This window comes from Grus americana, chromosome 5, assembly GCF_028858705.1.
Source record: "Grus americana isolate bGruAme1 chromosome 5, bGruAme1.mat, whole genome shotgun sequence".
Taxonomy (NCBI): Eukaryota; Metazoa; Chordata; class Aves; order Gruiformes; family Gruidae; genus Grus; species Grus americana.
The window spans coordinates 17,004,120-17,021,594 of NC_072856.1; the positions used below are offsets into that span (position 1 = coordinate 17,004,120).

A 17,475-nucleotide genomic window follows, 5' to 3' on the forward strand; every position below is an offset into this window, starting at 1 on the left:
AACCAAGTGCTTATTTCCTTAACTAGCACAAAGCTTTTAACGCTATTTTTTAGTGCTTAACCTCATATCTTGTCTCTGTGCCTGAGCCTCGCACACATGGAAGTCAAAGAGAACACTGCCTTTTGGCTCAGGCATGCCCTGCCAAACTGCTGCAGGCTGGCCAGGAGCTCTGCCCACACTTCTAGCGCAAGCAGCAGGGATTCAAGGGTTGTCTGTATTTCAAATGAGGTGTGATGGTGGGTTATATCTGCCTGCCTGAACGCTTGAACAGGGTTGCTCAGTAGCAGATATCAGCACAGATTTCAGAATGATCTGGCCATGTGGTTCTTGCCTGATTTCTCAGATACAATTTCTAGCCTGCCTTGCATGCCTTACTACTGTGGCCACACTGTTAGACCTATTCCAGCTAGTGAGCTCAAAGGTAATTTATGTCTGTGTGCTTGAGTTGCTCTTATACCTTAATTTTGATATAAATATATCTCCAACAGCCTCTTGAGTTCACTGCCAAGAAGCTGCTGTGCTAGCCACGTGAATCCACGTGTCATCTATACAAAACTTGAATTTAAAGAAGTATATAAATATTTCTAGATAAACAGAAATTGAGAGGCACAAATCTGGTGCCTGAGTTTATTTCAAGTGGATCATTACTAGAATTTCTTGACTAGTGTGTTATGAAACCTGCATTAGGAGATCAATCGTGATCTGTGATGGCACGTTTCTTCCTATACGTTGCACATGTGGTCAGTTGTACATTGTGTTTTGGTGGGGAGTCTTTGCTAATCTGCATTTTGCCTTTGGTTTCCTGCTTAAAAGAATACTGACTAGAGATCAGTAACAAATAATGGTAAACTTTAAATAAAAACTGAGTAAGATGGATAAGCATTCAGGTGCTTGATGTATGCTTAACAGCTGTGATTTACCTTTTGGTCATCTTTAGTTGAATATGTTAGAACATGGGATTAAAGGGCTGAAGAGGATTGAAAGAAAGTACCTTACCTTCCTGCATAGATTGCTGCTTCAACAAAATACCTTTGCATGAGCTTTATTCAGTAGAGATGCTTTCAGAAATTGGGGCCTAAAGGAGATTATGCAAAGTATGATTTACTGAAAATAAAATGAGGGACTAAAAGACAAAGGTCTGCAGGAAAGGTGCTTGCTCCTGTCTTTCACTGAGTGCTGTGGACTTTCTTGTCCTTCTGGTAGTATGGGTCATACCTTCAATTCTGCATGCACCTGCTGTTACTGGGGAAATAATTAATGTTGATGTAATTTGTAATTACTGTTGTAATTACAGTGAGTGAGGTATGAACTATGCAGTTAGCAAGGGGAAAGAACAGTGAAATTGCTAAGTCAGGAGAAGCCCCTCAGTGCTAGTGGGAAATTTAATATGCTGTGTTAAATTAATAGCCTTCTGCATAACAATCAATTTACAGTTTAAAGGGCAGAGGAGGTGGATGTAAAAATCATTAAGCATTCATTTCAATGACCCACTCGATATTCTCAGTCAGAAGAAATCTCTAGCATAATGTTTACAGAGTAAATTGCAAGTGTTTTAAGACAAAAAACACACGAGGATTGTGTATTTAGCACTTATTGCAATGCCCATTTCTAAGCCATAACGTTGTAGTGATCCCTTTCCCAAACACAACATGGCTTTAGTGATGGGCTGGTGTTTGCTCACAGGAGATGTTTATCCAAACCAGAAGTGATTCTGAAGATGAGGTTTTCCTACATGTCAAATAAAAGTGTTTTGCCCTTTGTGACCCTACCTTCAAATTTCTTAGTCCTGAGTTAAATAGGGATCCCCAAACAAATTATCTGGGATATTTTTTCCCTCAGTGGAGGCATTCGGTGCCTGGTTTTGCCTGTAGTTGTTCTGTTTGTGGTCTTTGTACATAATGCTCACCATAGAGAGAGATTAGTTGTGAGAAGATTATGCGTGCAAGTGCTGCTGGCGTGCCTAAAGCTGCAAATGTCCTGGTGTATACAAAGGAAACATTAATCAAGACATCTTACAGAGAATTAAGGGAGAAAATAGTTTTGTCTCCTGATTACTACATAATTTCCACTGCCCAGTGCAGGAAAAGGCAGGCCGAGAAGCAGAAGGCGATAGAAAGAGGTGGTTGTTCTATTCTCGGAGAGAGCAAGAGCAGATTGCTGGGGGTGGCTGTGGTAAGCATCTTGCACAAAAACAGCACGAGAGAGGCAGCTTTAAGGACTCTGCAGGGCGTGTGAGCTTCGAGTTAGGTTGTAGGGATGAAGTAGCCACGCTCCTGAGCTTGCCGAAGAAGCTGAGAGAAATCTTTCCTGACGCATATAATCTTCATAAAACTCTGTAGCTTTAGCTTTCCGTAACTTGGTTCCTTTGTTGCAGATGGGTGTCTTCAGCAACCCACATTATGTTATTTTCCAGCCTGGATTGATTGTCAAGCTGAGTGACATGCCATGTTGCAGAGAGTATGTCAGTCCTTAAAATCGGAGCACTCCTGCAGTACCAGCATTTCAGCGTATTCATCTGGAACACATGAAGGATTGAAAGGGTGGGGCTCCATCAAGCTGCTGGGGCTGCTTTGGGATCCAGCAGAGCAGGACATGGTCTAGGAGGAACATATTGGGGACCACCCACTGCCGAGGAAAGGTCCCCTTGCCAGCACCACAGAGAAATAGCTGACCCAAATAATTCTGGGGAATAGCTGACATTTATTGTGAAGCTTCATTGCTTCTGGTTCCAGCTAACAGCACAACAGCCCAAAACATCAATGTCAGCTGTAATGTGTGTGTTTTGCCATATCCTTAACCAAAAACCATGGATTAGGTAGAGAAAAAAATCACAGTCACTTTTCACTGTATCAGATTTTATTTAACTGTTAGTAGGGGGTTGGTTGTTCAATTACCTATCTTATAAATACGTATTTTAGGAATAGCTTCCAGAAACAGATTTCACAGACTTTCTGAATTGATTGTAGTTCTTCAGCTGTTGTAAATCACCATTGCACCACTGAACTAGTAATTTACCCTTGTTGAGGATCTGTGTTGCTGTTTTTCCTTGTGAATACTTAGGACTGTAATCGCTAGAAATATATCTGCCTACAATTTGCCTTCTCTTTTCATTCATGAAATTTTTACCTCCTCAGGGTTAACTGAATCAGGAAATGTCAGTACCTTTAGATTTCATTTTCCTTATTGATGCGGGTTCTGGAGTGAATGACTGCTATGAGTACAAAATATGGTTTAATTTGATTTCTGGGACATATTTAGTGACCAGAAAAAGAAAAGGTTGTTTGAAACAAGATTTGAATAAATTGAGATGCTCCTCCCCCCCCCCCCCCAGCACAACCTTCTTGACTATACAAAACCCCTAATTAACTATTTATAGAGATGTGCATATTTCCAATCTATTTTAAAATGCTGGAAATGAGAGTAAGCAAACTGACCTACCCACCAGTTTGCAGAGGGTAGGGGCAACATAATGTCTGCACAGTGTTTAGCTGTATGGTAATTATATATCAGGAACTTAGAAAATTTGAAGATGGAGCCAGGAAAATTCCATCCCCAAAAGCCTCAGGCCCAATGCTGAAAGCTGCCACTATCTTCCCAGCAAGCACAAAAGGCTCAAAATGCAGAGCAGCCGTGTGAAAGACATCTCTGCACCAACACTGATCATCTGTAAATGTATTAGTCGCTGCCTTCACCCAAAACGGGTCCGATGCCAGAAGAGGAGAGTGCTGGCAGTTCCCATTTGCTTTAATGGCAGCTGCAAGGCTTGCTGATAAAATAACTTTTATTCCTGCCCCATTGCACTTGCGTTGGCTGTTCCTGAAGCCATCTGGGAGTGAAAGTCCCATCAGGCAATTGCGTCCTGTTAAGTTCACCACTTTCATTGTCCTATGTTTCATGGGGGTTTGACGCAGACTTTTCATGTGCTATATTTTTCATTTTTAAAAGATAAAGTGGTCTTAAAGACAAGGTTAGCAAGAAGTTTATTTCTTGCTGCTGAATTATTTATTCCTATTTAAGCTCCGGCGAACAGCCCACGTTTAATAGCCCATTACCGCTTAGAGAGCTGTCAACGCAAAAGGGGCAATCCTGAAAAATACTGTGTTTAGTGGTTCTATCAATGCTCTCTGTACTACCGTTCCTTCATTTTTATGATCAAGAGCACAGAATAGAAGCCCAGAGATTACCTGAGCTGCAAACTTCAGGGTGCTTTAATCTACCAAGACTAACAACCAGATAAATTCATGCAAGAGCTAGAGTGAAGATTTTTCTCGATTAGGTTGGTTTCCTAAGAGTGCTTATGGATTCTGCATCAGTTGATGTCTTCAAATCAAGACATGATGTCTTTCTTAGACAATTCTGCATCTCATCTGCCAGATTTGGAGGGAATGCAGGAGCAGTGGGTGAAATTTGTTGCCTTGAGTTATATGAGTGGTGTGGTAACATAATGGCAATTTTTGGCCTTCTGCAATTCTGGCCCAATTCTGATTTTTACCTTCTCTCTATTCCCCGAGCCCCCCCGAACTGGTTTTCATGAAGCATCTGCCATATCCTGAAGCAACCTCCAAAATACTGATTTAGAAGTAGATTTGGGTTTCAGAACAACAATGTTGTCCTCCAATCAGCCATGCAAGATTTGAGGCTCAAAAGCACTCTGGTCTAGAAGTGTATCTTCTATGGTTGCTTATTTCTTATCAGATACTTCATCACCAGTGAATTTTTGTATGTTTTCTAGATAATCACGCTCTAATAGTATAAAAGGAGATTTAGTACAAGGCTATATTCTTGGAGCAGGTGATTCTGGGCAGAGGCTGGATTATTTAGATGTCTAAAGAGCCCCATTGTGAAAAACACAGAACACACCTCCCACCTTCCTGTTACATCCCTTTGGAAAATTGCCCCTGGCATCTACTGTTCAGCATCCTGTACAACTCACAAGCTTTATGCAATTTGAAGCCTGCTTGGGCAGGCAGACCCTGATGGACAGATGTAACAAGTAGTTCCCTGAGTAACTGAGCTAATGAAGCCTCATTTTCTTACGGATTTGTGGCTTATGTTGGATTTGCTGATGTTTGGTAACAGCTGGGTTCATAGCACTGCCCTTCTTTCAGAGGACAATGATACAGTTTCCCTCCTTTCTTTAGCCATTGATTTTCACATAACTTTTAAGAAGCTAATATTTTCAGGTTTTCTAACGTCTGTCGGATTTCCTTGATTTTTGCCAATGGTACAAAAGGCATTGAGAGGGAGGGAGGATAAAACAGGATAGCTACAGATGCAGACACACACAGAGATATCTTTTGGAAACCAAGCCAAATATTTCAAGTGTACTATAGAATCTTAATAGTGTGAACTACATTTTCTCCACCAAGAAAAAAAGTGTCTGATGTATAAAAAAAAATGCAAAATACAAAAAAAGTCCTTCTTTATGATTTTGTGCTGCACTTTGCACTGCATAACGAGGTAAAATCTTGTAGGCTAAGTCTGTCCGTCTCAGAAAAAACTGTCTTTCTCTGAAAAAACTGTCATGGTAATCTAAGATCGTGCAATCTCAGGGAATGAACTGCAGGCCAGGTTCTTTTTTACCCCCCAAAAAAGCAAAAGTAAATTGAACTGCACGCACACCATATAGCGCACTGAACGAGAGGCTCTGCTGCTGTCAACTTCTAGTTGGAGTGAAGCCCATGAAAATGTGCATAAGAGCCTGTCTGGATGAGGGTCAAATGTAGGAAGGATCTGTGCCCGTGAGCTGGAGCAATGCAATGTTAGATGATCTTTGAAAAATAGGCCGGGATGTTGGTGACACGGCCTGTTGCATGGTTGCGTGTGTGTGGCTGACAGACACATCACCACTGCTGCTTCTCAGGGAGCTTCGGTCACTGGAGGTCTTCTACCAAAAAGGACCCATTTAAGAGGAACTTACTCAAATTGAGCTTTGTGGTCAAAAAGAGACGAGCTGCTGCTACAAGTTTGTATTAAGATATGTAAGAGAAGAGCCAGAGCAAATTGTAGACTTGAGAAAAGTCTTTCCCTTTGTTATGAATGCAGCCTTTATGTTACCTTGTCAAGAAGAGTCTCTACCATGAGAGCAGAACTTAAGAGCCGGATGAACAGATATTTTATGTTTGTAACTTGTTCCCCAGCCTGCTTTCCACTGGATGGACCTGGAATTTCTGAACACCTTCCTGCACGATCAGCTTGGCCTTGCCGGGTCATGGCTTTTTGGGGAGAGTATCCCACGGATCTGCTTTTGCTCCAAGCCACTTACGAGCAGTTCCAGAGGCGGAGAGTTAAGACAGCCTTTCTGGGAACAAGGGCAGAAAATAGCTCAGTGTTAGCATTCCAAACCCAGCTATTTAGACCTGGATTATTTTTAAATATTTTGCTTTCAGACACATAACTAGCTGCATTTTCCTCCTCCTTTTTCTTTTTTTAAAGTGAGCTTTAATTTTGCATCTTCTCCCCACCCAGTTGTATGCAATCAAGAGTATCTATGCAAAAAAAGAGTTATTTACATGGCTAAATGTTAGGCAGCTAAGTTACTTGCTGCTTTGGAGATTTTGTTGGCTGCAATGGGAACCTGGGGACTTTTTGAGCCTGGATGTATGTTTGCAGGGCAGTTTTGCTGGGCAGTTGAATTGACAGGAGGCAGGGCAGCAGCAAGTGGAAAGCGCTGCAGCCACCTTGTTTCACCTGGCTGTCATCACATGTCATCAGCCTGAAACACAGCCTCGGGTGAGGCGCTGTGCAAAGGGTCAGTACATGGCAGCCTCATCCGGCACGCGATGTCCTGGCGTTCAAGTACAAAGCCTTTCACCGAGAGTCAGGCGAAGCGGTTATAGTGAAACACTGCTGCTGAAGCTGTAGTGTCTTACAGTCACTTCACAGGGGACAAGGTGATAATGCGTAGGGCTTTTAGGGAATGTTGTGTCCTCAGAGCACTGCCCAGACCTTAATTCATCCTCTGTGGATGATGCATGCCCAGCAGGGGACACATATCCCCTTCAAATTGCAGCTGCGTGGCCTGGAGGGGGTCCCATTTTCTGGCTAGCCCTGGCTGCTAGCCATTAGCCCCTTTTTGGATGTTGCAGACCCTCATGTCTGATGGCTCGCCCATCCCAGCATAGTAAGCTGGGTTCAGAAAGACCTGCTGCTTAAAGTGGGTTTGGTAAATCATGCTCATTGTTGGGGTCCAGACTGGTTTAGATCAAATTAAGCTCTTGGGCACTGAGGCTGTCTCTTGCGGGAAGGAAGGAGCAGGTTCCCTCTCACCTTGTAAATCACAGCTAGTTTATAAAATTGATGCAGCCTGCTGAGTAAATAAATTTTAAAAAAATTGCAAGCCCCGAAACATTGGGACTGCCTTCTACAGGGCAGGTGGACAGACAGAGCTCACATGAAACACAGGAGGGGAGTTTCTCACATTGGGACACAATCGTGGCATCCCCCTCATGCTATGAAGGCTGAACTCCAAGAGGCCACTGAGCATTTCCCATTAAATTGGGGCATTTGGGCCAGCACAAGCACTGGGATGGGAATGGGAGCAGGAAAGGCAAGGCAGGATGTCCCAGCCCTTAATCAGCCCATTTTTCACCTAATGCCTCACAGGTCACCCTACATGCACGCTGTCATATTTTCCTCTGGCCCTGCCCTCCTGAACTGCACTGCGACTCTAGGCCGCTTTTTCCACTTTGCTTTCCCAGTAACCTAAAAGAGATGGGAAAACTTGGAGGCTCTTTTCAGAAAATGTGTACCAGCCTAAAGAGTTTTCCTTACTGCAGAAACTGTACCCCAGAGAAGCAGCAGACCTTGTGGTCTGTAATGCCCACCCAAAGGCTGGGTTAACGCTTCTTACTGCTAGCAAGAGCCCTGCCTCTGGCTGCACATGGGGAGAGAATAAAGCTTGTAACTCAGGAAGGAGACAGTCATAATTATCTGTTTGTAATGGGTAAGAAAGAACTGCTTGTTGGAGGGATATAAAAGAAACCTTTAATTCCAGCCAGGATAGTCTAATGTGTTAGCCAAGTGGCAGTAAAGAACACAGTACCACCAGGCTCTTGTATGGGGTGCAGAGAGGCTTTGGGGGAGACAAATGCTATTCTTTACCCTCACAGACCAGCAAGGTTATCTTATTGATAAAACTGTAAGGCTGATGTAAATGCCATCTTAAAGAAAACTGACATTATTTATATGCGCTGTAATAGCAAATAAGGGCAGAAGCGACACTGGCATTATATCCGCTTGCCACTCTCTGCAGCCAATGCAGCTGGTCTTCCTCCATGCAGCTCAGATGAATTGTTGATTTTTGCAGAGATTTTGTGACTGTGCTGACACCGATGGAGTTACATTTATGAAAGACACCAAAACCTTAAAAACAAACAACAAAGTAGTGGATTTTAGCTGCTATGCACTGGATAGACCCAGTAAGTAGCTATTATCCTAGATAGATCCTTGTAGGTAGGAGGGTGTTACACTGTTTGGATTCACCAAGGAGCAGTGTCCTGCTTCCCTGCAGTTTGCAAATACTGAGAGTCAGCAAATCAGTAGTTGTAGCTTTATTATTTATTTATTTATTATAACTTTATTATTTTTTTCTGCATAGCCTTTTAGCACTCTATAAAAAGATCTGGCACACTACATAGGATTAGGCGGCTTTGAAGCAGCCGAGTCATCTGGGTGTGAAACTTTGATTTCCTGTGTCTTGAACTGTTATTTCTATCTTTTCTTTTCAGAAAACCCCCACAGCACATGCCATGAAGGAGGAGAACTTTCTTCGTCGCAGGTTCTCCCTCTGTCCAGCCTCGTCCACCCCTCAGAAGGTTGATCCTCGCAAGCTGACACGCAATCTGTTCTTCGGGGCCGACAATGACATCTACCCACTCAGCCCAGGTTGGTTTCTGGTGTGTCACTGCAGAAAGTAGCGCGTCTCAGGTACTTGGCTGCAAGTAGATATTCTAGCACGCCACCAGGAAACAAGGAGAAACAAGTTAATGTGAAATAGAGAGAGAAGCGGTTGCAACACAGGTATTACTGGATCCCAGCCAGTGCTGCTTTCATGACGCTGTTGTCTTTCATTGCCGTGGTGTTAAGTGGGAACAGAGGACATGAGAGATGGGGTTCGTAACTGTCTGAACACTGCATGGCCTCACATTTCAAAAATGACTGATGTTTTTGAGTGCTTCCACTTTGAGGCACTTGATATGTTTCACCGTAAGCATTGGACTCGTTTAAGATTTACTGGCCCCAGATGTTTAATGACAGGTTTCCCTGTTCAGATTTAGAGCCCAGGACAAATATTACAAGAGCAGGCTTTCTATGGTTAATGTTCTGTAAATATCTGCAAGCGCTACAAGTACCAGGAATCTTGACAGGTTGCAGTGAATAGCAGACTGTCTTTAAGTGTTCTCTTTACATCTTTTTTGCTTTGAATTTCCTAGCATCCTTTTTGAAGGAAATAGAGCTCATTTTATTGTTTCAGAATTTGTTGCTCACAGTAAACATTCAAGTCTTTCCTTGATTGCAGTCTGCAATGTTTCTGTTCCAGTCTGTAAACAAGTGCTTCAGGGAACAGTCACAAGTTTGTAGAGCTGTCATTTGCAGCTGCCATGTAAGTGCTAAATAATCAAACCTCACAGCACCTTGGTGAGCTCTCAAAACGCTGATATCTAGAGAAAGAACATAGCATCTGTCAGAAGGTTTCAGTGTTCATATAGGTGTACCACCTGACAGACACTCTGGGCTTTGCAGATGCAGAGCAAAACCAGGTCTGGGTTTCCTGAGCTAATTGTCTTCAAGTGCAAAGGTTTCAAGGGCCTCTGATTTTGCAGGTATTTCTATTTGTGGCTGTCTGCTTCAAGGCAATGGGGAGCCTGTTTTCAGCAGTGCTGACTAATGCTGTCACTGAGGTTGCTGGAAGCTTCAACAACCTCTTGGTAATCAAATTGAAAACAACTTAAAATGGGACACCTAAATCTCATACATTTCAAACCTATGGGGACTTCTGAACAGCTAGCTACCCACAAGTACAGTCCATACAAATGTGAGGTAAGTAAGCAGCTGTTTCACTTCTGCTATCCTTGCGAGCTGAAGGGCTGATTTTTCTGGCTGTAGTTACTTCCCCTTGCTTTGGGGAGATGGAGAGCCGTAGCTTAGGGTTTGCCCGTTCCTCAGTTCTTACCAGCATTTTCAGTGCTAAAAAAGTTACTGACTTCCTCACAGGGGTATTTCAGTGCTGTAATCTTCCAGAAACCAGGGAAAGTTGAGGGTTTCAGCATGGAGGCGGTAGCTGGAAGAGTCTGTCTCTTCCTCAGCTTGCCCCATCACCTGGTTTCTCCTTGATCCTTACTGGCAGCCAGACCAAACAGCCTTTGCTGGGGTCAGCAGAACAAGTGCCTTGAGCCACACTGGAGCTTTTGTTCTGCTGTGCAATTCTCCCAAGTAACCTCTAGCACTGGCATCAGCGAGGGCGGTTGCCCTCTGTAATGCAGAGGGAGAGCATAGGCCAGAAAGTTTGTAAAGGAGAGAATAGCCATTTTAAATAAAAAGTCACTGCTTCATACAGGGGATTTCTTGCAGAGAGTCTGGGTTTTTGCTTTTTTTTTACTCCTTTCATTTCTTGCCTGGTCACCACAGAGCTGCCTCGTCTCTTTGTTTTCCTCACTTTTCCCATAAGAAGTAACTGTCATTCTTCACATTCAGTTGCCATTTCCCATGGCAGGCTCTTCTTTCACTCCTTTGCTGCTGCTTCTGCCTCATTTTCCTCTGAGCCTCATGTGCTTCCCCTCACCTTCTCCCTTCCCTCTGAAGGATGGGCAAAGAATTGGATAGATAAGTTCTACATCCATAAACTGCATCCAATATTTCTCTGTCTCCCATTTTTCTCTGTTGTTTTACATGAATTTTCAGTTCTTGAGGCTGTTCCAGTGGTCCGTGTTTTGCTGCGTGACCCCAGCAGATTTTCTTTACGAGAGCACTGGGCTGATCATGTTGCATGGGTGCTGTGGGCAGTGTGGGGAACAAAGCCTAGCAGCTTCCTGCCAGAAATTTGGTGGTCTGTGAGGTGGCTGAAGCTGCACGTCTCACAACACCAACACCTAGGATTAGCGCTCCAACAACGAAGGTGTGCAAGTAAATAATTCAGTGAGCAGGGAGTGACAGACTTTACACTTCAGGCAAGCTATGCTATGGAGATTCAGTTCAGCAGGGTTTGTTTTTTTTAAAGGAAACATATGGGAAATGCAGAGGGCACTATCTGAAATAACACTTTGGACTTTTTGCCTCTTGCTTGCATACAAAAAATGCTAATGATTATGGAACTAAAATAAATTTGAGGAAGACATTTTCTCTTTATGTAAAGTTCACAAACTAGAAAGACATGAATTCATGTTCCATGCCCATGCCTTTCTTTCATGTAGCAATAAGAGGAGAGAATCTTTCTCTTTTCTCTTTCAGAGGGTAGGAAATTTATTGGGAGAGTAGCTAAAAGAACTTAGAGAGAATCTCTTTTTGACTAGGCTGTGAGATCACACAGTGGCTTTAAATAAAAATTTAGGTTAGCCTATCTGCATCCTCAGAGATGCACTTTGATGAATATAGAAATTTTACTGTGATAGATACATGGAGCTAAATTTAAGTCTGGTGTACACATCGGGCCATGTGGCTGATGATTACAGCAGTAATGGATTTTATTTGCAGTAGTTTTGCCACACATCAGAGCCTCTATTTCCACGTGTAGTTATCCAGACAGTTTATCAGAGAGCCTATAAAATAATAATTCATGCTGGGTGGAGCTAATCATTAATTCCTCAATAACCCAGTTATTTTTCTTCCTGTTACCATTAATCAGTTGTGCTTGCTGTATCGTTCTTTATAAAGGGGAAAGGCAAATGCCCAGCAGAAAACCAAAGAAAAGGAATAGTTACTGTTCTGAAAAGGAACTAAATATTTTTCCTATGCATGGCATTAATGGGATAAAGGAAGGTATCAGTAATTCAGGTCTGTAACTGCAAGGCTGGAGTGTTGGCAGCCTTCTTCATGATGTGGTGAAGGCTGTTTCCGTAAGCACTATTGATTACCTTCACAAAACATTTTTCACTATTTGGTGCAATAGTGGAGGAGTATTTTGGTACTTCGTGGAGGACCCTTCTTTGCATGCCCTCCTAGCAGCCAGCACTTCAATTCAGGAGAGATGCAGCTCTGTTTCTGTTGTGGGCATTATGTTTTCTTGATCAGGGAGATAAGCTTTTCTAGCCAGTTAATATTTAGCTCCTTTTATGTTTTTATGTGGTTTCCTATTTATTTTCTCGAGGTGGCTATGTCTGTTGTGCTCTGGGTGGGACTCTTGCTTTTGCGCTTTGTATATACTTAACTATGTGTGTGGGTGTTTGAAAAACTGCACGTGGTTACAATGAAGTTTGCTTTCCAAACAAGGGCTAGCTCTCACCCTCCGCATGGCTGCAGCAAGTCTGCTTGAGACAGACAGCAAAGATAGCTCTCCTCCGAAAAACAGCCTTTCCCTCACAAGTGCCAATAGGCTTAACGTGTTTGGCGTAAGAAACCAGTATATGCTGCTCCATAAACATATCTTATGAATCCTTGTAAATGATACAGTAAGAGTGAACAGTTGCATGTTCCCATTTTTCATAATACCCTGTGAGTAGGATGGTTCAGAACCTCAGGAGCACTGAAAATCTCATTGTTCAGGTGCAAACCCTTTTAACTGTATTACTGAGAGAAGGCAGAAATCTCTCACGTCCAGGCTTTTTGTATGGATACCAGTTTGGAGTTAAGCTTTCTTTAAGAAACGAGACATAATAAAGAATGGATGTGAATTCTGTAATGCTAATAGACACCATTCCCTTGGAGCAGGCAGCAGCTGATTCCCATTAACTTCACTTGAACTTTTAGACCATATGTTACTTTCCCATACATGCCCAGAAAAAACTCTTCATGGGAAACAAGTGCAGCAGCTACATGGCTTTTTGGGTTTATTCCAACCTCCTCTGCCTCTGTCAGGGAGAGTGGAGGCTGTAGAGAGGAAAGCGCTGTCAGAGAAAGAAAAAGTACGGAGATACAGGTCCTTATCCATGCACAGCAGTGCTTATAGCCATCCTGCTTGTCATGGCAGCACAAGGTGACTGGCAAATATCCGGCCGCCTGGGATTTTCTCTTGCCTGCAGACATTAGGTTTCTGAGTGCATTATCTAGGGCTCGGTGTTTCAAGGGGAGGAGCGACAGTTAAGAAACTAGGTTAAGATATAGGTTCCCTGTTGTTGCACCGCCTTCCTATGTGACTGCATAGGTCCTTCCTCTGCTTCAGTTCCCCACGTGAGCAACGCACGTGCTGTCCCTCTTCTCCCAGGCTTGGAAGTGTTTGCTTGCTGTGTCAGTGTGGCTGTGTGCGTGTGGCACAGCGCAGCACTGTGCCATAGGGTGAGAAACACATCTGAAACCTCTATCACCGTTGGTCACCATGTGGAAAGCAGAACAACTTCTAGGGACAGTTGTCCCACAAAATCTTTTCTTAAATTTAAGAGTTGATACACCAAACTACACATTAATGCCTGTAAAAAGGGCATATTTTTTGTCCTGTCTCTTTACCGGTGAAACCCTGTAGCACAGTTGCAGTTCCAGTTATAATGGGACGTGCTTGTTCTCTCACATGTCCCATGATGGAGGTGCAGAACATGGCCATGAAAATATTTTTAGTAACCTGCTGTGGCTGACTTTTCTGATGGTGCTTGGCTTCTTAAATGCCTGCTCTGAAAACTCCAGGAGACATTATGGCTTCTGACATGTCTGTGACAACTGACAGGCTTCAGGAGAATCAGGATTTTCCCTTGCTGGTTTTGGATTTGGTAGTGTTTCCAAGACTGCCCCATACAATGTTTAAAACCCTTTTTAACAATTCCCATGTTTGCAGTGTGCTACAAATGGATTATTTTTCACTGTCTCAGTGGTTCTTTGCTGCGTCCAGTATTCTGGAGCTCTGATTGCTAACAATTTTGAGAAGAAAACTACATTGCAATTGGATAACAATGACTGTCCAGGCACTAAAAAGCTAGTCTCATCAAATGCTATTTTTTGGCTTTTTATTAATAGAAGCTCTATGCTTTCTTTTACTGTAAGGACATGATTACAGTTGGCAAAAAGAACAGAATTTATCATTACATTTTATTGCTCGGTCTAGGACTACATGCACTCATACTAGTATATGATGTGTATAATATACTGCAAGTTTAGTATATTTTGGTAGTGGAAACATCTCTCTACAATGATTGGAAAATGTCATAGTGTTCATAAATACTACTTGTTAATTGAAAATGTTTCTTATTTTTAACAAATAACTTGGTCAGAAGACATTGATCTTCTGCAGGTTTTTTTTTTAATGTTGTTTTACTAATTATGTCTAGATGCTGTTCTGTCTTCTGTCATGTTTAATGATCATGGTTATCATTTGTCAAACAAAGTGTGCTATCAAATGCATCTGTGTATAGCTGCCAGATACTGACCAAGGAGGATAATGTATTGAATAGCTGCTTATTAACTGAATTTCATTTATTATTTGCATTGAATGAGGCACGGGATATGTAAGAAAAGAACAGACTGTGGTAATGTAATTAAAGACTGCATCATGATGCAGGGAGCTGATTAAGGATGCATAAGCAACCTTATTTCTGGTTTTTTTCCAGCCTTCATATGCTGGACTTTGCAACCATCATGTTGGTTTACCACAGTGTTTTCAGACCTAACTTTTAAGCAGTACTTGTTGCATAGCCCAAGCATGTGGATCCAGGCTATTTCAAGGTCTGCAAGATGCCTCTCTCTGATCCTGGTGTGCCTGCTCATGAGAGCTTCTCTTGTTTGCTGTCAGCAGTAGCCCTTCTAAGGCCATGAGTACCCACGGTTCTGCACAGAATTTCTGTGTTTCTAAATCACATTTATTTGTTGCAGGAAAAGACGTGGAAGGAAACAGCCCGTCAGTGCTGAAGGATGAGACACCACAGACGCCAAACTCCATTAATAAGGTACTGTGGGATAGGGATCCATCCCTAGTCTTACTTTCATTTCTTCTCAGGCTGTTATTAATTATTCTCACTGTCTTTTTTTTTTCTTTTTTTTTTCTTTTTTTTTTTTTCGAGAAAGCTTCTCCCTCTCGTCCTGCAGAAGCTGTGTGTGCATGTTTTGAGAGAAAGAAAATGAGTGGTTTTACGTGGTTGGGATGACAAGCCCACACTTTCCTCTGACTTGATAGCACCTACTGCAGAAGAACCCTGTTTATTTGAGCCTTATTTGGCAGGGTAATTAAATATGAATAATTACTGTTGAAAGGTTGATTTTGTCAGCAGAGGTGTCTCCTGCTGTTCCTGATGAGCAAGGCAATCACAAACCTTAATTGTTTTGGAAGAGAAAACTGTAATATTTTAGTTTAGTGCATAGCATCCAAAACTGTGAGTTGAGATCCTGGGAGGGAGCTCTGGGAATTGGAGAGGAAAGCAAACTAACCATCATTCCCTAAACACAATGTTTCCATCCAGCTTGTTATGGAGAGGTAAACTGGATCTAAAGACTCTGGATCTGGGTGTTCAAAACCTGGCTCTACACTGAGAGTTACTGAGTGCCTGGTTTTGATTTCCTGTAGAGATGGAATCAACCTTATAAATTAGATCTGGCTTTGAGAACCATGTGCGGGCTTTTTTGGCTCCAGCTCCCTAACATGTTTCTGGAGGGTAACTAGAAATAGAAGCAAGGCCTGTTAATAAATTTTTAACTAAATTTATTCAACTATGAAGCTATAAAATGCAAATGACACCAGCTGAAATGAAAATATAACATGAAGGAAGCAGCTGCAGACAAGTGATTTCTTATAATACACAAAAATAGGCTCTGCACCTTCAAATACATTTGGCTGTGCTTGCCTGGAGCTTACAGGTTGTTCTGCCAGGATGCCCTGGCAGAGGTCAGCAAAGGGAGATGGTGATGACAGGAGCTTTGGGAGTATGCAACAAGGGCTCGTGTACATGTCCTCTGCTATTGCTGGCACCTGGCAAGCTGCAAACCAACCTTGGTTTTGCTTTTTCAGGCAGGTTCCTCATGGGAACCCACCCTTCCACCTATCCTGGCAGTGGAGAAGCCCAAGGACCAGGTAACTGTGTCCAGGGCTTCGTTTTAAAGCCAGCTGTTTTGTACACCATACAAGGAATGGTGTTAAATTCCCAATGACTTAGGAATATAAAGAAGAGAGACTTTTTCTGGACAGGACAACTCAGAGCACTGAAATGTTTTCCAAAAGAGAGTTTGATTTCTGAGATGCAGGATGAACGCAAGAGTAGGAATGTATTTATGAGAGGTATCTGGGTGAGAGCATGGCTCAGCTATGTTTTCCCAGCCTCAGGGCCTGCCTTGCTATTTAGACTCCTACAGGTGTGTTTTTGAAAGGAGAGGCACCCTTGGAAGATTTGGATGCCCACCTAGATTTCTGCCATGCTTTGTGTGCACCTGGGAGGCATTGGTGGGTCCCTCCTTGACAGTGTCAAGAGCAGTTGTTAAGGAGAGAGAAGAGAAAATACACAGCACAAAGCAAGTGCATCAATTTGTGATTGAAAAAAAATGGGGTTCTGAACCTGGAATGAGCTTTGCTTTCACCAGGCCGACTTTGGTTTTACAATAGTCAAAATTGCTCTGAAACACCGATGGACTAAAAACAGATATGAGGACCCCAAAACACCAAACTTCAACTTGTCTACTCACTTGCAGTGTTGCATGCAATTGCTTTGGCTACGGAATGGGCCAGAGCTAGGTTCTTCTTTCTTGTCTGAATGTTCTGATTAGAGACATGATGTTTGATTCAGAGACCTCCTGTCTCGCTGTGCCTGTGTTGTAGTGCCTGTCACTCTCACTTCACTCTGCTTTGCCTTGCTGCATTGTACACTAATTTGTTCTTCTCCAGCCACGTAGCTTTTCTTCTGTCTTACTTTGCAGTGTCACTGACAGTGGGGATTCCCTATTGTGAAATGTCTTGTACCTTAAAAATTTAGGCAAACTGGTAGTCAGTTTGCTAAATATTTCATTTTTCACATCCACTCAGCTCTAAGGCTATAAAATGAAACCTTACTGTCAGGTGTCCAGGACTGCAAGTAGGGATCTGTCACAGTATTTCAGTTTAAAAATAAATAGCAATCCCACCTACTTGAACCAAAGGAAAGTGTGCTAATTGTGTCATGTTTAGATTCCTGATAGCAGGGGGGAAATAATTTTTAGAAACAAAACTGTAGGGTGTGCAGGATTAATTAATGGATTCAAAAGTAAATGTTCTAGGTAACAGATCTTTTGGCACTGTGACTGTAACAAACCTTGTTGGAAATCAGTGTTCCTTCAGCAGCGCTATTTTGATGTACCACACCACATTGACTGTTTTCACCTAGTAACGAGAAGGAAAGAAAAGCCACTCAAGTGATTCAGGCCCTGGACTGGGGCTTA

General features: G+C 42.6%; 1 protein-coding gene across 7 annotated transcripts in view; it reads left to right on the top strand.

The window, feature by feature from the left end:
- OSBPL5 (oxysterol binding protein like 5) overlaps positions 1-17,475 on the top strand; it is a 184,318-nt gene that overhangs the window by 109,293 nt on the left and 57,550 nt on the right. For all 7 annotated transcript variants that reach the window (XM_054827329.1, XM_054827330.1, XM_054827331.1 and 4 more), the window contains exons 2-3: positions 8,730-8,886; positions 14,950-15,023. In XM_054827329.1, coding sequence (XP_054683304.1) covers positions 8,730-8,886; positions 14,950-15,023 — 231 coding nt within the window. The remainder of the gene's footprint in view (positions 1-8,729; positions 8,887-14,949; positions 15,024-17,475) is intronic.